The sequence below is a fragment of the Bubalus kerabau genome, chromosome 6 (assembly GCF_029407905.1).
Source record: "Bubalus kerabau isolate K-KA32 ecotype Philippines breed swamp buffalo chromosome 6, PCC_UOA_SB_1v2, whole genome shotgun sequence".
Classification (NCBI taxonomy): Eukaryota; Metazoa; Chordata; class Mammalia; order Artiodactyla; family Bovidae; genus Bubalus; species Bubalus kerabau.
This window is the reverse complement of record NC_073629.1, coordinates 81332011-81355254: the sequence shown is the minus strand read 5'-3', so window position 1 is coordinate 81355254 and position 23244 is coordinate 81332011. Positions and strand designations below refer to the sequence as shown.

The 23244-nt window shown below is 37.8% G+C and overlaps 1 protein-coding gene across 4 annotated transcripts in view; it reads left to right on the top strand.

Annotated features, from left to right (window-relative positions):
* The window catches only part of CACHD1 (cache domain containing 1), a 235245-nt gene that overhangs the window by 86783 nt on the left and 125218 nt on the right, over positions 1 to 23244 (top strand). For all 4 annotated transcript variants that reach the window (XM_055585592.1, XM_055585591.1, XM_055585590.1 and 1 more), the window contains exon 2: positions 7097 to 7159. In XM_055585592.1, the coding sequence (XP_055441567.1) occupies positions 7097 to 7159 (63 nt within the window). The remainder of the gene's footprint in view (positions 1 to 7096; positions 7160 to 23244) is intronic.

Here is a 23244-nt window from a genome sequence, read left to right as displayed (position 1 = left end):
ATGCTCCATTTTGAGATTGGGGGGTTGGGGAGGAGGGAATATATGTTCTGGATTCATTATTCGCAGGCAAGCCCTGTTACTATTTGAGTCATTTTCTAGATTTTACCTAAGTTTTCTTTATTAAGATGATGATTATATAGAGGATGATACATAAACTTTGGAGTAAGGCAAATTTTGCACCCAGACTTGGCCACTTACTTACAGTGTTCTACATTTGGGCAAACTAAACTCAGAACCTGTTTTCTCACATGTAAAATGATGACATAGTAACTACTATGAAGAGTTGTTGTTTTAAGTGAAATGTGTTGCAAAGCACCTGAATCCATTCTGTGCCCTTGTTAATATATATGATAACACTTACATATAATGTAACCCCCCACACATATAATTAGAACAGTATGTGTATATTTAAATGCTGATTTTAAAATATGAACAATAAGAAAAGTAATCGTAAACATTTTTATTAGCTGTGCAATATATTTTTGATTGGATGAAGAGTAATTAATTGGTTCCCCTGTTGTTAGTTACTTAGGTTATTATTTTTAGTGGTAACCTTTTTAACACTCATAATAAACTCTTTTCTGGAGTTACCTGTATCCAGAATGAACAAGTTTAGAGATTTTTTTCAGTGATGGAGATTTCTGGCACCAGATTTGTGATCTCAGAATGAGAATGATGAGAGTGACCTTATAAAATGTCATTTTTCTGGACTGTCTATATGTTTTTCAGAGTGAGGTTAAACAGTTTGGTAAAAATCAGACGATTCCTATTCTGGGCAGAAGCAATCCTTTATAACCTAGTAGAAGTTTATTCATGGAGTATGCTTTAGGGGAGAATAAAGTTATACATATGTTTTCTTCCCTGAAACACTTAAAAATTAAGTTGTCATTAATTCCCTGTCCAGTGGTTGTTGGAGTTTGTATTAATGACAGCACTTTCTCTTTTAAGGGTTAATGTTGGTCAACATCTCGAGATAACAGTGGTGACCTATATTTTCTTCCCCTTTGGCCTCAATTCCTAGAATGGTAGGAAGAGATCCAGAGAGGAATGAAGCTGTTAGTGAATTTGTCAGCCAAACTGGCTTGCGACAGAGAGCTGTAAACATCAAGAGAATACGCTTTCGAATTAAAATTCAGTCCAGCATTTTCTTAGCAAAGATCAGGGAAGGAGACCAACAGAATCTCATTAGATTTGCAGAGGTATTTATTTCTCTGCTGTGGTTTTGTGCTCTACCATTCATTTAAACATCTAGTTAAAATTTGGCAGAGCTGTTGGCGGAGTGAAGGTGGGGCCAACTGTCTGGATTGACCATCTTATTGAACACTCTTGTAATTGTTGCTATTCCAGTTAAGTAGAAATCTCTTGCCCTCTGTTAAGCAGACTCAATTAAATAGAGAGATTTGGGAGGGAAAGATAGTGGGTAGGGAGGCTGGGTCAATGGAATGAGGACTTGGGGACAGGCGAGGACTAAAGTGGGAAAGTAGCCACCACCACCCCACCCCCCTGCCGGTACACACTCACACCCACTGCCCCCTCCCCCTCCCCCTGTCCCCCACACACACCAGGATGTCTTTGTTTTTTTCTTCCCTTGCAACAGAGGTCTGGGGAAACTGTATTCAAGTGCTCTTTAATTTCCTCTTGGGGGGAGGAGGAGGAATGCAGTTCTTAGGAAATAAAAGAACAATATATACAGAGGCAATGTGATTAACTTGCATTATATAAGTTTAGATCATCCGAGTTGGATGAGATTCTAATAAAGACACCTTTTTTATTTTCTTGCTGAAAATTCAAGTTAGTACAGTACCATTGAATGGGAAGCTGAACAACTAAGTCACGTTGTATACCTAGGGTGTGAGAGTAATTAATATGTAGCCTCAGGGAAGGCTCAGGAGACCTTATCTTTGCATTGCTAAGTAACTCCTCAGTATTGGTACCGTCCAGTTTCATCTGGATTGCAGAGTGAGATGTAGATTCTTTTTTGAGTATAGCCCAGTTAATAGATTATTGTTCTTTTTAGAAATGTAGAAATAATTTTTTTAAATATACAAAAAAAAGTTTGTCTAGGGTGCATTTTAAAGAGACTGCCTAGAGTGTGCATATAAATTAGATTTATTGCAGTATAGCATATACACAACACAGTGTACTGTCATATATAGTTGGATGAGCCCTCAACAAAAGCACACACATCCTTGTAACCAGCACCTCGATCAAAAGACAGAACACTTCAGCATCCCAGAAGCAGCCTTCACATCCTAATCAGTTGAAGGCAACCACTATCCTGGCTTCTAATCAGCTAGATTGGCTTTGCCTGGTTTTGAACTTGATAGAAACGGGATTTCATTCTTTGTGTCCTGGTGTCTAGCTTCTTTTGCTCAGTGTTGCTTGTGAGAGTCATCATGTTGATGCATGTTGTAATTGTGTGTTCATTTCATCTCACCCAAATACTCCACCCTGTGAATTCACACAATTTGTCTATTCTGTTGCTGATAGGCATTCATATAATTTCCAGGTTGGGGCTCTTATGAGTAGTACTGTTATGAACATTCTTAAGTTTTTCTTTTGATAAACATGTACACATTTCTGCTAGGTATATACCAGGATAGGAACTGCTAGGACATAGGATATGCAAATAATTTAGAAGATATTGTCAGTTTTCCAGGCTATGTGTTCTAATGAGAGAAAGGTCAGTTTTATCTTTAGATCAGGGTATTCAGTTGCCCTGAGCTGCATCTTCTTGTTGTTCTTTTAATTATGGAAATAAATATGACTGACAAAAAGGGGTTGGTGAACTATTATCCTTAAAATAACTTGTTTAAAAAAAAAAGACTCCTCACCCATTTTAATGATCTGTTCATTATACAACAAAGTGTATTTTTATTTCTAGTATTTGGCAAGAATGAGAAAGAATAGTGGGCAAGAACAAGCCTTTACTTCCAGGGATTTGTGCATTGAGGAGATTGACTTCAAACCCCTTCCAGCTTGTGTTCGAATTAAGAGTTCAAATGTCTGGAATTCCCTTGGTCCTCCAGGGAACTGGAATAAGGGAAAATGACAACTTGGAAATAGAATGTAGAATGCCCACTCCACCCATCTGTACCCTAACTCTGTTACTGAGAGTAAATCCTCAGAGAGGATGAACAGTCTGACCTTTTGGGATTGCTTCTTCATGTCATGCTTTAAGAAAACTTTTTTGCACTTTCACTTTTCAAATTGTCCAACAACCAAGAAATTCTTGCAGTCACCAAATGTCAGTTAGGTATACTGTTTGCAATTCCTAGCTCTCAAATTAGAAATAAAATCTACAGAAAACTCTATATTCTATTCCTTTCACAATTTTAGGTAGCGACAGAAAGTAATAAAAGATAAAGTCTTTGGGACTCCTGTGTGTATGTGCTCACTTGTGTCGGACTTTTTCTGAACTATAGCCTGCAAGGATCTTCTGTCCACGGGATTTTCCAGGCAAGAGTACTGGAAGAGGTTGCCATTTCCTTCTCCAGGGGATCTGCCCAACCCAGGGATTGAAACCATATTTAATTACTCCTGACACTGGTTTTATATATAAAATGTTAAACATATATAAAGTGTTACATATATATAAAATGTTACACCAGCACATTATATCTTGCTTGAAATGGATAGAAAAAAAAAATCATTTTTTTCCTGCATGCAGATTATCCTTAAGAAAAAGATAATGTGAATAAATTTATTAGCTGTGCTAGAAAAAATGCCTGTTTTTAATTTAACCTAGGTTTAGACTTCAGTACTTGAAATTTTTTTTGTTTTTAACCTGTGATACATTGAAGTTTTGAGCTTTAGTTTTTAATCTGTAAAATTGGTTTCAGATCACTGCCGACCACATAGGGTTATTGTGGAGATGAAATGAGATCATTTATGTGAAATTGTAAACTATGAAAGTACTAAGCCTAATAAGCCTTTGAGAGCTGGACTTTGCAGGCGTTGCATTTTAGGAAAGATTATTACTGTCCATTAGACCAGATCAGATCAGACCAGTCGCTCAGTCGTGTCCGACTCTCTGCGACCCCATGAATAGCAGCACGCCAGGCCTCCCTGTCCATCACCAACTCCCAGAGTTCACTCAGACTCATGTCCATCGAGTCTGTGATGCCATCCAGCCATCTCATCCTCTGTTGTCCATTTCTCCTCCTGCCCCCAATCCCTCCCAGCATCAGAGTCTTTTCCAATGAGTCCATTAATTTAGAGCATAATGGAAATTCACTCTATATCTTGAAATACTGTGCTTACTACTATTAAACTTGCACCAGACATGGCTGGCTGATCTGTTTAGTTGTGTTAATTGTCTAGTTTCTTCTGGCTTTTCACTAACACCCCACGCCCCTGTGGGGAAAGGAGAGGGGCAAAAAAGTGTTTGCTTGGTGACATCTCCAAGCTATTATTCTAGCAGGCCACCTTTCACTTCTTGGGGTGGTTAGAGGGTTGTGTAAAATAAGTAGTTTGCAGGGTCACTGCTGCTCATGTCTATAACTTCTTTCTTTGAAAATTTTCTTTTACCCACCATATTTATTAGGTGTCAAGAATATAGAAATGCTTACAAGCCATATAAAGCTCTATGTAAAGTATTGGCTGTCATTATTAATAATTATCAGGATAATGAATGTGTAAAACAGGGACTGAACACAGCCTGGCAAACACTTCCAGGCTTATATTCCTTATTACTACTGAGGAGCTTGATTTTCTTTTAACAACAAAGAAGAGGGAAGGATCTGGGTTCCTTACGAGGTGTGGCCATTGGTGGATGTTGGCTTGAGCAAAGTGGATCTGATTTGCTTCCCAGGATACGGGTTGCTCCATCAGTCCCTCTTGTAGGAACATCTTCCAGGACAGGACAGATAATGTATCCCCTGAAATTTCACTGCCAGAAATGAAATAAGAAATTGACCACACTCTTTCACATCTAGAGACACTACATGAATTGTGTTAATTCATGTTATGTTATTCACTTTAATAAAAGTGCACTCTTGGTACCAAGCAGGTTGTAAAAATCAAATTACACAAAAACTGTATATGGTCTGAGAGTTAGGTGACGGTGACATTGACCCAGTCTCTAAAAGCGTTGTTGTCTAGCTAACTAAGGTATTCTCTAGAAAACTGGGGCTGGAGGTCTTCAGATTCATAATCCCTTCTCCAAAACCAGATCTGTTTTAGAATTCAGGATCCTGATATACCATGATGTCAAACACCCTGAATGAGATCTAAACCAGAACCCTATAATGAGATGCATTAATACATCTGCATCATAAAGAATAAATCCCCAGGCTAAGTGGTTTAATAAAGACTATAAATACAAGTTAGGATTTACTGCCAATAAGTTCAGATCATGTCATATTTTGTCAGCAAATGTGTTATGCGCACCTTTTGATTTTCAGGGACTTTTGAATTTTGGAACTATGCATAAGGGATTGTTGATCTGCATTATGTTTGGGTGTTAGCTCCTAATAGGAGTTCCTTTCATATATGTTAAGATACCATGTAACAACTGCTCATGAGACACTAGGGTGAGTAGCACCATTTTGCTGGGGGCGGGGGGAGAGGGGGGAGCTGGGTTCAAATTCCAGCCATGAAGAGTGACTTTGGGAAGGTTATGTAATTTCCCAGGGTCTTAGTTTTTTTGTCTTTGGGGCTGCAGGAATTATTACATAAGATATGCACACGAGGTACAATGTACATTGCATTAGGCACTCTTTAAAATGTGTCCATTTCCTCATCTATATAAGGAGCAAAGAGTTGGACACAACTGAGCAACTGAACTGAACTGAACTGAATGGTGCTTGTCACAGAAGTGTTTTATGAGTCCTAAATAGATGTAACCTGCTTTCCTATCAGCAGAGTCGTTTTTAGGGAAAAAAGACAATAAATATGAATGAATGAATGGCTCATTGAAAATTATGATATTCATAATTAGAATTTTCCAGACTGTAATTCCATCCCATTTCGTCTCAATCCTTCCAAACTGCTTCCCTTCCCCCAGCAGCAACCCCCTATTCCACTCCTCCCCAAGCCCCAGCACCTTGATCTTCCTTCATTTGCACAGCACTTGATGAACTTGGCACTTGTCTTCCTCACCACAACCATGCAGGTGTGTGAGGCTGTCTGGGAAGCTGTCCCAGACGCTGACAAACCCTTGGCAGTGGGATAGAAAGGCAAAAGGCAAAAGGCTGACATCTCCAGATCTGACTGCTTGCTCATCTGGAGAGTTCCAGAGGTATCTTTAAAGTTTTAGGATAAATGATGAGGCTGCTGTACTTTTTTATTCCCCCCAGCCCCTAACGGATACATCTCTTGGGTTCTCTATTTTTTTTTTCTTTTTCAGTTGGTTATAGTCCAGTCACTTGTGATTGGTCAGTAAACGTGGGGTTTGGTAGAGTTGTAAGTCTGCAAGATGTAAATGCCAGCAGTGGCTGCAGGAGTGGGTATCAGGGAGGCAGAGACCAGGGGAAGAATGTGTGTGCTTGTGTGCCACAGCTTGGACTGATGTCTTGGCGTGGTTGTCGTATTTCCTGGCATGTAAGGATTGGATCCTCTCTTAAGGCCACATGTATTTGGCAAGCCCTGTTATACTAGTTTTTCAAAGGGGTGCTTAGGTAAAGAAGGTGATAGATAATATTGGGTAGGTACCAGTTGGACAGGGACATGAGAGAATATGGAAAAAATCCTTTTTAAAGAGCTTTATTACATTAGATTGTAGTGTCTGTAAACAATTACTGCATTCAGGGAGTTGCAGGGCTTAAATGAGAAACACAGCTTTGTCAGATTATACCAGTCGGATAAAATGGCATGGGCTCCGGAAATCTATAATTAAATGTATTTTTGAAAATGAAAAATATAGCGTAACATCTGGTTTATTTCACTGCAGAAGTGCCTGGGTATTGCTTCCATCAGTGTGATTGACTCTGGCTGATATTTGGATTTCTCTGTGTAAAGTAACTATTTTAATTAAATTTTTTCTGCTTGATTCTCTTTGTGCTGTAAACAGATTATTCACACACACACATTCATATAGAAAATGGTTTGCCTTATTTAGAAAATCTAATGTTTGTTCATTTTCTGTTCCTTGCAGCGGATATTCAACTCCTTTGTTTACACTGAGAAAATTTCAAATGGAGAAAGTGAAGTGCAGCAGGTAAGAGGTGATGGGCACACTTGGCATTCTCTGTCTTTGGATTGCTTTTGGCTTCATGACTCTTTCCAGTCTCCATGTGAGGTTGTCTGTTGCTCTTTATATATGATTTCATACACATCTTAGGCAAATGGTGACAACCTCCCACTTAGGTTCTGACAAGCAATTGGGATAATGGTTATAGGATGGTTTTCTGCTATACACTGAAAATACTATTTAGTCCCTTGTTATTTTTTTGGAAATTCCAAAACTCAGATTTTAAAATATTAGAAATGATTTCATCTGCTATAGGAAAAAGTACTCAGGCTTTGGAATCAGACAAACCCCAGGTCAAATTCTGGTTTTTCTACTTATTTCATGACTCTCAGGAAGAAATTTAGCCTTTTGAGCTACAGTTTCTTAATCTTGAAATAGGTGGAGATATATCCACTTGATGGGGTTGTGAGAATTAAATGAAATAATGTCCAGTTGACTGAGAATAAGTGAAATACGTTAGGTGGATGGCCTGATGTAGAAGCAGCTCAGTGAATGTTGGCTTCTTTTGTTCTTTTATTTTTCTTCCCTCTTGTTTTCTTCCATTGCTGCTTTTCTCCCATGTTCTCAATGCTCCGTGGCATCAAAAAGTTCTAAGGCCATATTCTATTCACTTTATTTATAGCTGGCTTCAAATGGACTGCTTCCTAAACTAAGACATAGTGTTGGTGAACTTGGTCATAAATAATTGATCTGTGCTTGAAAAAAAAGGGTGGTAAAGAGGTTTTAATTTCAGCTAATCCACCAACCTCATTACACCATAGGACTGCCAACTAGTAATTTGAAGCTAGATTGGAAACTTAAGTAAAACACAGGACCAAGCTGAAAACCAGAGTGTAACAGAGTGTTTCCATAGAATAAAAAATAACTATAGGAAAATACAAAATAATTTAAACTCCCTGAGTTGCTGCCTTTATCTTACTCGTGTTGACTCGATCGGAACTTCAAAAGTGCTATGCAGAAGGACTAAGTTTTCAAATGTCATTAAAGTTAAGTTATTTATAGGATACTTATTTATTTATAATAAATTACTGTAGTTTTATCTTGAAGTTCAGCATCTCCTGTTTATAGACATTTAAGACGTTTATTGGTTTCTGAAGGTTAAATTTAGACAACATGAGACATTAAACATGTACCCCTTTTCTTAGATTTAGATAATTTTAAAAACTAATGACCTGAAATTGTAGGGAATGTGGTGTGTTGTATCAAATCTTACCTTCATAATTCTGTCTTATTTTTATTCTGGCAAACCGGAAAGTGCTTTTGAAAGGGTTTTTCATGAAAAGGGTTTTTATAGGGGAAGGTTTCTACACAAAGCGTGTTCAAGGAGACTTGTTGGGAGACTAAAAGCCATTTGATAATGTTTTAAAGAAACGGATCCAGGGATGTCAGTTTTGTTGCCTTTCTTTACAGATATGGGTTCTTCTTTTAGATGTATTTTCTTGGCCGAGGGGGATGCCACAGGGCACTTGGGATCTTAATTCCTGGACCAAAGATGGAACCTGTGCCCCCAGAATTGGAAGTGTGGAGTCTGAACCACTGTACCACCAATGAAGTCCCTCTTTAGCTGTTTTTAAACATGAAAGTTGTTTCATTTTCTTGAAGTGATGTCTTTGTTTTTTAAAATCTAGCTGTGAACAAGTTTGGAACTCTTCTATAATAATTTTCAAAAAATTATTAGCAACTTATTTAGTGCACTTATGGAAGTACAATGATTTCCATATATTATCACATTGGTTTTTCCATATAACCCTGAAGGAATGATGCTATCATTATTTTAGATGAGGTAGACAAAACTCCAAAAGATAGAATAAGTTAGCCACAGTCTCATGAATACTAAGTAAGAGAACTGGTTTTCAAAATAAGTTTGACACTAAGTTATACCATCTGTATTTTTATTTTAACAGAGTTTATGTTAAAATCTGTATTTTCTTACAAAACAGAAAGTGTTAGTTGCTCAGTCGTGTCTGGCTCTTTGTGATCCCATGGACCGTAGCCATGGAATTCTCCAGGCAAGAATACTGGAGTGGGTTGCCATTCCCTTCTGCAGGGGATCTTCCCAACCCAGGGATCGAACCCGAGTCTCCTGCATTGCAGGCGGATTCTTTACTACCTGAGCCACCAGATCAGATCAGTCGCTCAGTCGTGTCTGACTCTTTGCCACCGCATGAATTGCAGCACGCCAGGCCTCCCTGTCCATCACCAACTCCCAGAGTTCACCCAGACTCATGTCCATCAAGTAAGTGATGCCATCCAGCCATCTCATCCTCTGTCGTCCCATTCTCCTGCCCCCAATCCCTCCCAGCATCAGAGTCTTTTCCAATGAGTCAACTCTTCGAATGAGGTGGCCAAAGTACTGGAGTTTCAGCTTTAGCATCATTCCTTCCAAAGAAATCCCAGGGTTGATTTCCTTCAGAATGGACTGGTTGGATCTCCTTGCAGTCTAAGGGACTCTCAAGAGTCTTCTCCAACACCACAGTTCAAAAGCATCAATTCTTTGGCACTCAGCCTTCTTCACAGTCCAACTCTCACATCCATACATGACCACAGGAAAAACCATAGCCTTGACTAGACAAACCTTTGTTGGCAAAGTAATGTCTCTGCTTTTAAATATGCTATCTAGGTTGGTCATAACTTTCCTTCCAAGGAGTAAGCGTCTTTTAATTTCATGGTTGCAGTCACCATCTGTAGTGATTTTGGAGCCCCCCCAAATAACGTCTGACACTGTTTCCCCATCTATTTCCCATGAAGTGGTGGGACCGGATGCCATGATCTTCATTTTCTGAATGTTGAGCTTTAAGCCAACTTTTTCACTCTCCACTTTCACTTTCATCAAGAGGCTTTTTAGTTCCTCTTCACTTTCTGCCATAAGGGTGGTGTCATCTGCATATCTGAGGTTATTGATATTTGTCTACAAAACCGAAGACTTTGCTTAACTATCTTTAGTTGAAGAAGACAGATGAAGGAGAGTCATCACCTCATCATTTCTGTCTCCTCCCTTTTATTGTCAAAATTTCTTTCTTAAATATTGACCAGGAATATACTTTTTAACTTTTCTTTAATTTCTGCAGTCTCTCTAGAAGAACCTTGGACAAAATAGATCTTATGCCACTTTCACATCCAATATTTGGAGATAATTATCATGTCATTATCATTTAGCCTAAAACTGAAAATACCCAGGTCCTGAATAATTTTTTCTTCCATGACAAGGTTTCCAGACACTTTCAGTGAGTATCTGCTCTGCCTTCAATATTATGATTCTCTTGTGGCTTGAATTAGACTAGAGTTATCCTCATTCTAAATTGAGAGAACAGAGAACTCCTGACATCTACTTGACTTGATTAATAACTGCCTAGGAACTCAGGGCCCTGTGATCCTGGACAGTAGCCAGGATGAAATCTTTAGGGAAATGCTTACCTCTGTGTTTCCTATTCTGTCCTCCATCACAGTGACTCACACTTTCATACATATTATCTCCTTGAAACTATAGAATAACTCTGTAAGGTACTGGGAGTTTAGCTATAACTAACCAAGTTCAGGAAGGTCAAGGAGCCTAGCTGTTAAGTAATTGAGCTGACTTTTTAAAAATTGTGAAATATATCAAACATGTAGAGTATATAAAACATGTATGAGTAGAATACAGAAATACTGGATTACAATGAACATCTCAACGTACAACCCATCTAAAGAAATAAAGCATTACCGGTACTTTAGAAAGCACCCATGTAACATCTCCCAGGTGACATCTCCCTTTCTTGCTCAAGGATAATTCTGTCCTGATTTTTTTGTCAGCCATACCTTTGCTTATTTGTGTTTAAAATATATATATATATATATATATATATATATATATATATGTCCCTAAATTCATTATTTGATTGTTTTTGTATATACATCTCAAGTATATTATGTTCACATATCTTGCTACTTTACAAGAGCATTATATGCCTTAAAATCACCTTTATTGATATATGTAACTAAGGAACATTTATTTTCAATTATAAGCATTCCATTAAATGCAGTTTATGTATCTGTTTTTCTTTTGATGATGTTTGGGTTGTGTCTAGTGTTGATTTATATTGTTGTTAGTCATATCTCCTGGTGCAAAATTTAAGTGGAATAATTCTTTGAGTTGCAGGAACATTATTATCCCTGACTTCTGCCAATTAAATGCTTTTCCAAGTAGCCTGGGTTGGGGGAGAGACTGGCTCAGGTGGAGAATTCCTTCTCTAAAGTAGAACTGCTGGGTACCAGAGTGTTCAATGTGATTGGATAATGCAAAACTGCTCCCACAGTGGTTACCATGGGTTACCTGTCTACAGACAGTGTACTGGAAACGTGCTGCTCTATACAATCTTCAGTACTTGGTATTATTGAGTTTTAATCTTTTGCCAGTTTGGAATGTTGAGATTTTATTTAATGAGTTTAATTTGTTTTATACTCTGATTACTAATGAGGTTAAAATGACTGTTTTCCACATTTATGGTTCATTTTTTGTGTGTTTATTATTGTGTCAAATGTCTGCTAATGTCCTTTGTCCATTTTTAAAATTGAGTTGTCTGTTTATTTTAGAAGTTTAAATATTCCACACTGTTCTAGATCAGGTCTATCCAAAAGAGACGTCTGTGGTGCTGGAGATGTTTCATACTGGTACTAGTTAAGCAGACACTAGCAGTGTGGCTGCTGAGCACTTGAAATGTAACAAAAACTACTGAGTAATTAAATTTAAGTTAAATAGTCACATGTGGCCAATGATTACCATATTAGATTTCCTTGAAGATTTATGTTTCATAAATATAAATGTTCTCCCAATGTGTGGCTTCTTTTCACTTTCTTTATGCTATCTTACATGGGATTATGATATTCAATTCTTACAATTAAGAATTGAAGTTTTAATGTTAATAGTCATTTTTTAAGTCAATTTTTCTTTTCTTTTTGGTCTCCAGTTATTGGGGTATTGTTAAATTCTACCCCAGAGACATAAAGACGTTCTCCTATCTTGTCTTCTAAAATTTTTGTCTTTCTCCTTTAAGACTTTTAGCCACCTGGAATTGCTTTTGATATTGGATATGAAGCAGGTATTCAATTTTTTTCCCACTGCCCCATGTGTATTGCCAAGTGGTCTTACACTATCTGTTGAGCAATTGTCCCTTTGTTTTTACTATTTGTTTTCAGCCATTAGTCAAATGTCCATGTATGTGTGAGTTTGATTTGGTTTCCTTTGGTGTATTTATCTATAATTGTGCCAGTACCACATATCTAGATGGCTAATGTCATGTTTCTTAGAATTTTAGATCATTTGCTCTTACATGTGAATTTTAGAAACAGTATTGGTATTACCATAAATCTATAGAGCAGTTTGGAGAGAATATCTTACTAATATGATTTGGTAAGCACAGTGTCTCTTAACTGTTGCTGTTCAGTTCCATGCATATATTTTATGTCTAATTTTTTTAAGCTATCGTATGAGTTCTAATGATTTATCTGTAGATTCCTCTGAGTTTTCTATGTAGATAATTTATTTTCTGTGTCCTCCTACAATGACCTCCAGAAAAGTATTGTATATTTGATAATTGTATATTGTGGCCACCTATAATATATATTATTTTTATTTAGGTGTAGTCCTATTTTATCACTTCTTCCTTGATCTATTTAGTTATTTTAAAAGTATGTTCTAAAATTTCCAAATATCTGTAGAATCTTTCTATCAGTAATTTTCTAGCCATCCCTCTGTATTTCCTTGTTGTACTGAGAGCATAGAGCTCTTTGGGTTATAGTTCTATGCACTGTCTCCTATCATAATTCTCCACTTGGCCAAGCCCTGAGGTTTTGTCTCTTATGTGTCTGATGCCCCAAGTGATCATCAAACTGGAAGTTCCAGGTCTCCAGATTATGTATAATTCTCAGGATAAAAGCAGGTTCTGGCTCTGGCTTAGTTCCCAGATTTCTGCTCTCCTTACCCTCTTTGGGCCACTGAGTCTTTGTTCAGGGACTTCATGGTCCAAAGGTAGTTTCCACTTTTATTTAAGACACTAACCTGGTGGCTCAAATGGTAAAGAATCTGCCATCTCCAGCAGTGCAGGAGACCCAAGTTCAATCCCTGAGTTGGAAAGATCCCCTGGAGAAAGGAATGGCTACCCACTCCAATATTCTTGTCTGGAGAAGCCCATGGACGGAGGAGCCTGGTGGGCTATAGTCCATGGGGTCACAGAGAGTCAGACACCACTGAGCAACTTAACGCTTTCAGTTTCAGCCTCTTAACAATTGTAACAGCTCTTAACAATTATAACAGTTCAGCTGTTTCTAGGATTGGTTTAGTGAGCCAAAAACAGATTAGTTATTTGAAGTAGATTATTGACCTATGTCCTCTTAATTATAGCTCACAGTCTTTAGTTGGAAAGGAACCACTTTGCTATGCCTGCTTTCATATGTTTCATAGTATCTGGAATACTGACTTGCATTTTCTATCCATCGTTTCTCCTTTGGGGTAATGAAAACTGGAGCCCCATGGGTTCTTGCTCTCTCTCTTTACTATCAAATCTTATTGAGAGTTGGAGCTGACTTGTGCATACTATATAATTTGGCAGTAAAGCCGACCTGTTAATATCTTTCTGGTTAGGGGAGCAAAATAATTATAACTAATAAAAACCATTTTGTGATTCTTGACTCTTACCACAAAACTCTCTTTGGTATATAGACTTTTCTTTGCTTTTTCTCATTATTTCTTTTAAATTAACCTTTTGAGTGTGGTTCTAAATTGCCTAACAATGTGTTTTAAATTTTTAATTAGTTCATTATGTAGTTCATTTTGCTGCCAAAAAGCTATAGCAACAGCCTCGGGAAAATAAAAATCCCAGGCACACATTCTCATGTGGGTCACCTCCCATTGACTTCATTTTTGAATACTTTAAGAAATGAAGTTGTGTGAACACCTAAGGGCGTTATATCAAACTGAACCTGCATCAAGAAAAATAAATTTTCCATCAAGTGCTCTGTAAGATATCAAAATGTGCTCCATAAGACACAAAGCAGTGAAGAAAAAAACCAAAGGAGGAAAAGCTTCTTGGGCCACTTGATTGAATCACTTAAAAAACACTACTTTGGATATGTTTGAAGAGTTTGCTCTAGCTTTTTCTCAAGTGCTCGAGTAATTATTTATGTTAACAATTTGTTTTTAATGATATGGCAAACATTTTCATAATTATCACAGTATTTCATAAACTATTGATTTTTGGCAGCAGCTGATTTTAGAAGACCTCGGGATTCTTTTGAAATGAGCAAATTGTCAGGAGAACTGCATACTTAAAGAGGAGATGTACCTGACTTTGGACCAAGGGAACAGTCCGCCTGTCTCTTCTATGGTATTAGTTCTTCAGGATCACATACATGTGTGCTCAGTCACTTCAGTCATGCCCGACTCTTAGTGACCTCATGGACCGTAGCCCACCAGGCTCCTCTGTCCGTGGGATTTTCCTGGCAAGAACACTGGAGTGGGTTGCCATGGCCTGCTCTAGGGGATCTTCCTGACCCAAGGATGGAACCCATGTCTCTTGCATTGCAGGCAGATGATTTACCACTAAGCCTCTAGGGAACCCCAGGATCATATGCATTAACATACAAGCATGCTGTTCTATCTTAAACACAAATGCAAAAACCCCTTCTTTTGATTCCACCTTCCTCTCCAACTACTGTCCCATTTCTTTCTTCCCCTTTGAGGCACAGCCCCAACACAAGAGATGTCTCTACTCTGTAGATCCAGCTCTCCCTTTCTCTCTACAACCTTTTCTGGTCCCACCAATCCCAAAACACCACTATGTTGGAGGTCACTGGTAACCCCCACTTTGCTAAACCCAGGGCCTTCACTGTATTAATAATGAACAGTTAATCCCTTCCTTCTTCTTTCATAAACTTTCCTTATTTGGCCCTGCAGGATACTCCACTTGCCTTCTTGCTATTTCTTGGCACATTCCTGCCTGAGGGCCTTTGCACTGGTTCTGTTCCAACGTGTAATCCCCACTGGCCCTCGCTTCCTTCAAGTCCTTTCTCAAGAGGACTTGAGGAAGAGGACCTTCCAAAAGAGCTGAGCACCGTATTTATACTGCAGCCCACACTGCTCCCCAAACTCCTGATTTTCTTTTAGTTTTTCTTTTATCACTTATCACTTTTTGATTTTTAGGGTCCTGGATTTATAAAACTAGTTTGGAAATTCCACCTCTGTTGCTTTTCAAAGAGTGTAGGTTTGGTGTTAACCCTTCCTTTGATGTTAGGTAGAATTCACCAGAGCACCATCTGGACCTGAAGTTAGTTTTTGGTCATCCAGATTCTTTAATAGCTCTAGGTTTAGGGGTTTTCTAGGGTTGGACTTTTTTTTCCCCTTCTTCAGATTTTCTCTCATTTTGTGTCAGTTTTTGGTGAGTTGAATTCCAGATTGACTTTTTTTTTTTTTTTTATCTTTTTGCACTTTAGTAATGTCCCATGTGTACTGGACTCCATAGTTTCTGATGAGGACTCAGTGCAAGTTGTTATTACTCTGTATGCATTGTCATGGCCCCATTTCCCACCCCATGGCTACTTTTAAGACTTTTCTCTAATCTTTAGTTTTCAGTAATTTGACTATGGCTGCCTAGACATAGCCATCTTTATATTTATTCTGCTTGGTGTTTGTTGAGCAGTCTGAATCTGTAAATTTATATCTTTCATCAAACTTGGGGACTCTTGACCATTATATCTTCAAAGAGTTTCTCCATTATATGCTCTCCTTCTGGGTCTCCAATTATACATACATCAAATCTTTTAATATTTCACTGTAAGTTACTGAGATGATACCTCCTTCTATTATTATTTTAATTTTTCCCTCTCTGACCTTCAGATTAGATAATTTTTTAATTGATTTTTGAATTCATTCATATTATCTCCATTCTACTGTTGACCTCTCCAAATATATTTAAAATTTTTCAAATGTAAATTTTGTTGGTATTTTTTCTTTTTTAAATTATGAAAGCATGATAACACATTTACAGGAGACTTGGAAAATACAAAGCAAAGTTACGTTTAGTTCCACTATGATAATTTTTCTTATTAGACTAATTAAGATTTTTAGTTGGAGTTTCAATATCAAATTCTCAAAAATTAATAAAATGAATAGAAAAGTAGAAGGATATAGTACACCTGAAAAGCACTATGAACCAATTCAACATAATTAAGATTTATACAATAGTAGGATATAAATTGTATTCAAGTTCTCATAGACTGTAAGCCAAGAGACACTGGAACATATCCAAGGACATAAAATAAGGTACAAAAATTTCATGGTCTAAAGATTTTGAGATTATACAGAATCTATTCTCTTATCACTGTGGAATTATGTTAGAGATCAATGTCAAAAGATATTTTAAAATAACCTACATATTTTCAAGTGCATTGTGACATTTACCAAGAGAGATCTTTGACTTAGCTATTGAAAGCTTCAGTGAAGTTAGAAGACTGAAAAAACACTGAGGGTGGTTACAGAGAAGAAAGCAATTAAATGAGAAGTTAATATCAAAATGAGAAATTAATAGCAAAGATACTTTAAAAACCTCACATTTTTGGAAATTAAGTGTCCATTTTTAAATTGTGGGTGTATCTAAGAAGCCATAATAAGGAAAATGGGAAAATATTTGTTAACAGAATAAAAATGAAGAGAATTTATCAAAATTTGTTGCATACAGCTGATGCTACTCAGTGCAACTAAATACAAGGTGAAATCCTGAGTAAGGTATGAAAACAAATAATGGATACTAACATAAATATTTGTGGAATTTGAATAAAATTTGTACTTTAGTTAATAATACTGTATCACATTGTTACTTTCCTGGTTTGTTTGCTTCATTTCTTACAACATGGTATTTCTTTATATTCTTAGGATTGGATTAGAAGTTTCAAGCCTATTCAAAAAAAATTTTTTTAATTAGTAAGACAATAAGCTTCCTAGATTGTCAGCAGTAATACTATATGCCAGAATAAAACAAACTATGTCAAAGTTTTAAGTGAATATACATTACAAATCTATTTTTCTATTCATACTTAGCCAAACAGATAGAATCAAAATGTCATAAATTTATTAGCTAGGCAAAATTTATATACTATATATATATATATATACACACACACACAAAGATTTTCTACTACACTTGACAAAGGCTTGAGAAAGAGCAATAAGAAAAAAGAGATGTGGAGATTGGAAAGCATAAAATAAATGAAGTGGGAGCACTGAATATGAAATAGAAAAAGTAAAGCAACTAGATAAAAGTAAAAGATCATCATATAACCCTGTTCTTTTGAAACATGGCTGCTCATTAGAATCACATCCTGAGCTTTGGAGGAAAAAGAAATAATACCTGGGCATTTGTATTTTTCAAAAAACTCCAAGTTGTGTGTGCATTTAGATTTTAAAAAGTGATTACAGGTTTTTCTATTAAATGGTAGTTTTAGTGATATAGAATTCTGGTATTTTCTGACCAATGATAAAATGGTATTAAACAAATAATACATAGTCACAATAGTGAAAGATGTGTATCAGTTTTCACAGTCAGCAGCCAGAAAAAATAAAAGATGATTAAATTGCAAGTCATAATGGAAACATGATTAACCTAACAATAAATAATTGCATACAATTTGGTGGGGAGGTTAACTAGAGTGACGTAGTAAGTAAAAACACATAAATGTGCATGTTCTCATCCCCCTCAAGCAGTCTGTGTCTTTTGGTTGCTGTATTTAATCCATTGACATTTAAGGTAATTATCAATATGTATGATCTTATTACTATTTTCTTAATGTTTTGGGTTTATTTTTTGTAGGTCTTTTCCTTGTCTTGTGTTTCCTGCCGAGAGAGGTTCCTTTTGCATTTGTTGTAAAGCTGATTTGGTGCTACTGAATTCTCTTAACTTTTGCTTATCTGTAAAGCTTTTGATTTCTCTGTCAAATCTGAATGAGAGTCTTTATGGGTAGAGGATTCTTAGTTGTAGCTTATTCCTTTTAATCACTTTAAATATGTTTGTGCCATTCCCTTCTGGCTTGCAGAGTTTCTGTTGAGAAATCAGCTGATAACCTTATGGGAATTCCCTTGTGTTTTTTCATTTTTCCCTTGTTACTTTCAATATTTCGTTTGTGTCCAATTTTTGTCAGTTTGATTACTATGTGTCTCAGTGTGTTTTCCTTGATTTTTATTCTGCCTGGGATTCTGTACTTCCTGGACTTGATTGACTATTTCCTTTACTATGTGAGGCAGTATTTTCTCAGGTCCTTTCTATCTCTCTTCTGCTTCTGGGACCCCTATAAAGTGAACGGTGATGTGTTTAATGTTGTCCCAGAGGTCTCTTAGGCTGTCTTCTTTTTTTCTTCCATTCTCTTTTCTGTATTCTGTCTTGTAGCGTTGATTTCCACTATTCTATCTTCCAGGTCACTTATCCATTCTTCTGCTTCATTATTCTGCCACTGATTTCCTTCTAGTGTATTGTTCATCTGTTTGTTTGTTCTTTAATTCTTCTAGGTCTTTGGTAAACACTTCTTGCATCTTCTTCATTCTTTTTCTGAGATCTTGGATCATCTTCACTGTCTTTATTCTGAATTCTTTTCCTGGAAGGTTGCCAATTTCCACTTCATTTAGTTGGTTTTCTAGGGTTTTATCTTGTCCCTTCATTTGGGTCATAACCCTCTTGCCTTTTCATTTTGATTAACTTTCTTTGATATAGCTTTCATTCTAGCTTGGCAGCAGGATTGTGGCTCTTCTTGCTTCTTCTGTCTGCCCTCTGGTGGATGAGGCCTAAGAGGCTTGTACACGCTTCCTGATGGGAGGCACTTGTGGTGGGAAAAACTGGGTCTTGCTTTGGTGGGCAGGGCCACACACTCAGTAAAACTCTTAACTGTCTGCTGATTGCTTGGGCTGTGCTCCCTCCCTGTTAATTATTTTGCCTGAGGGAACCCAATCATTGCCTTGGAGAAGGCAATGGCACCCGACTCCAGTACTCTTGCCTGGCAAATCCCATGGATGGAGGAGCCTGGTAGGCTGCAGTCCATGGGGTTGCTAAGAGTCGGACGTGACTGAGCAACTTCACTTTCACTTTTCACTTTCATGTATTGGAGAAGGAAATGGCAACCCACCCCAGTGTTCTTGCCTGGAGAATCTCAGGGACGGGGGAGCCTGGTGGGCTGCTGTCTATGGGGTCGCACAGAGTCGGACACGACTGAAGCGACTTAACAGCAGCAACCCAATCTGGAGTCTACAGGCTCTCAGTTCAGTTTAGTCGCTCAGTTGTGTCCAACTTTTTGCAACCCAATGGACTGCAACACACCAGGCTTCCCTGTCCATTACAACTGCTGTACCTTGCTCAAACTCCAGTCTATCAAGTTGGTAATGTTATCCAACCATCTCTATGGTAGAGCTTATAGGCTCTATGGTAGGGCTAATAGCAACTTCCAAGAAGGCTTACACCAAGGGGCTCCTCCTGGGAAATACCCCAACCCACGCCTCCACAAAAGGCCCTCCAACACTAGCAGGTAGGTCTGGTTCCATCTCTATGGGGTCACTGCTCCTTTCCCCTGGGTCTTAGTATGAGCACGATTTTGTTTGTGCCCTCCAAGAGTGGAGTTTCTGTTTATCCCAGTCCTGTGGAAGTCCTGTAATCAAATCATGCTGGCCTTCAAAGTCAGAATCTCTGGGGATTCCCAGCCCCTGTGCTGGATCCCCAGGCTGGGTAGCTGGGGCTCAGAACCTTCACAACAGTGTGAGAACTTCTTTGGTATTATTGTTCTCCAGTTTGTTGGTTGCCCACTTGGCAACTTCTGCTTTGTGCTTCCCTGATAATTCAGTTGGTAAAGAATCCACCTGCAATGCAGGAGACCCCAGTTTGATTCCTAGGTCGGGAAGATCTGCTGGAGAAGGGATAGGCTGTCCACTCCAGTGTTCTTGGGCTTCCCTTGTGGCTCGGCTGGAAAGAATCCACCTGCAATGTGGGAGACCTGGGTTTGATCCCTGGGTTGGGAAAAGCCCCTGGAGAAGGGAAAGGCTACCCACTCCAGTATTTTGGCGTGGAGAATTCCATGGACTGTATAGTCCATGGGGTTGCAAAGCGTCGGACATGACTGAGCAACTTTCACTTTCACTTTCTTTCCTTTGTATTTGGACATGGGGTATTGTTTTTTGGTGAATTCCAGTATCCTCCTGTGGAAGGTTGTTCAACAGCTAATTGTGATTTTGAATTCTTCCTGGAGGAGATGCAGGTCCTTCTACTCAGCCATATTTAAGCTCCAAAAAATTTTCAGGTATACTTTTCAGCTCTAAGATTTCCATTTGCTTCTTTTTAATAGAAGTTGTTTTCCTCTACTGAGACTTTTCTCTTTTCACTCATTGCAAGAACAATTTTCCTTTGAATTCTTGAGCGTAGTTATAATGCTGTGCTTAGTCACTGAATTCTGTCAGACTCTTTGTGACTCCATGTACTGTAGTCTGCCAGGCTCCTCTGTCCATGGGGATTCTCCAGGCAAAAATACTGGAGTGGGTTGCCATGCCCTCTCCAGGGGATCTTCCAGGGATTGAACCCAGGTCTCCTGCATTGCAGGCGGTTTCTTTACCAGCTGAGCCACAAGGAAAGCCAAAGAATACTGGAATGGGTAGCCTATCCTTTCTCCAGGGGATCCTTCCAACCCAGGAATCGAACCGGAGTCACATGCATTGCAGGTGGATTCTTTACCAGCTGAGCTGCCAGGGAAGTCATTGTTGAATCCTGCCTGCTCATTCATCTTCAAATGTCTGAAGTTAATCTCTGTGATTGTCTTCTTTTGAGAATTGGTCACATCACACTTTGCTTTTCCTTTATATATCAAAAAATTGGGTTCTGCTCTGGAGATTGTGGGAAAAAAAAATCTGGATTCTATTATATTCCAGTGAGGAGTGTTGAATTTGTTTGTTTTATCTGGTAATTAACTTGGATATAAACTACTAATTTGTCTCTTTGATAACAGCTCAAATTTAAGCTCAAGTGTTTATCTTTATATGTAGCCTACCTCATACATGTATAGTATAGAATCTAAGAATTTTTCTGCCCCCAAACATATTTCAAACACTTGAGCATTTAAAACACATTATAGTACAAATATAGTTTTTATTAATATTAATTATTTTTATGAATTGTTATTTGACACTGATTCTGCCTGAATGATTTGAAGTTTAAGGTTTCATCCCACCAAATACATCACTGAGACATACTAAAGGAGAAGCATATTGGTTTTATTTATTTATTTATTTTTATTTATTTTATTTTATTTTATTTTTAAACTTTACATAATTGTATTAGTTTTGCCAAATATCAAAATGAATCCACCACAGGTATACATGTGTTCCCCATCCTGAACCCTCCTCCCTCCTCCCTCCCCATTCCATCCCTCTGGGTCGTCCCAGTGAAATCAATACTTAGCAGGTGCTAATAATACTCTAAGTTATTCTTTCATCTGAGTATGAACTCAAGGCCTCAGCCATTAACAATTCAGATCAGTTCAAAGCAATAGATTAGGATCCATCTGAAAAGCAAGAAATAGATTTTGCACAAAATTATATCCTTTTTTCATATGAAAAGAAATATACTTAGTAGCAGAATGATTTGCATGTGGCCTAAAAGCATAAAAGACCTCTTCAAAGAGATTGTGAATAGAGAATCCATTATAATGAGTTGGTTTATGTGCTAAAGTGTAAATAATCAGTCCTAACTAACATGATGTTTAGAATTTTAAAGCTGGAAAGGACCTTGGAGATTATGGGTACATGACCAGAAAGGATAGATAACTTTTCTCCTTTTTTTGACAGTTCTCTTGTAGTTTGGAAGAGAGAAAATGAGTTTCATCTTTTGATTTGAAAAACTTGAGCTCCAGGCAGGGCTCTGTTACTTACTATTTTGTTTGATTTTTGGCATTATATTTAACTTTTTCATTTATCTATAAAATAGGGATAATAGTCTTGTAAGATTGTTTAAAAGTTGTATGGTTCACTCAGAGTTAGTATTTTTGAGTTCTTCTTTCAGAATATAAAAGGATGGTAGAGTATGAATTTAGGAGTACACTAGTGAGAAGACTGCTGTTCTTAGCCTACTTTTTAATCCTTTCAGGTAAGGTCCAGAAAAAAAGATCTATAAACTTTAGAAGGAGAATTTCTAAGAGGGGATGATCACAGAAAGACTGTGGAAGGAACCAGTGGAAGCTGTAAATAAAAGCCACACTAGATGAGAAATGTGAAACTGGATATGGGATGTACATTGGCTTTGCATTTGTATTCGTTCTGTATTCCTATTCCCAGAAACTGGCCACTCTAGAAAAGTTTGATTATGTTGTTGAACTATACACTGGACCACAGGCAGAAAAGGGCCAGTGGGTAGACAAGAAGAGGGAGTGTGGAAGAGCTGAGCACTTGGGAGTCTTGTCTTTTGAATTCTGGCTCTCTGTGCCTAGCACTAGGTAGGCATTTAGTAAATATTTGCTGGGGGACAAAATGACTGGAGTTACTCTTGTACTGCAGTTGTTTTGGGGTTGCCTTGCCAAGTGTAATGTAGCGTAGTGGTACCCTGAAGGCTCTCATTTTGTTTGTAATTACCTACTGAAATACGTCCAAGGTTCAGACTTGTTCAGACTAGAGGAATTCTGGAAGTGGAATGGATTCTTTCTTTCTTTGCCCCCTACCTTTCCCCTCATCTTTCCACAGGGGATTTGTTTAAGCTGACTCCTGGTTTAGTTCACCCCCTCACCCAAATCTATTCTTGGCTCTGTGTTTATTGTAAGTATAATATTTATTCAATGTTTGTTGAATGAGTGAACCAAAGGCATTAAATCTGAAGGAGGGCAAAAGAAAGGTTAAGGTGTATTGAAGCCACCCAGATGGGGAATTTATAGTGAGTCAGCCAAGGACCAGAGCAAATAGATGGCTATTCTCTGAAACCAGAGCCCCAGCAAGTTTAAGCTGGTTAGTGGTTAGGTTTCCTTCATTGGAAATCAATCTCGATCTCCTTCAGTTCTTACTGTTCTTGGTCTGA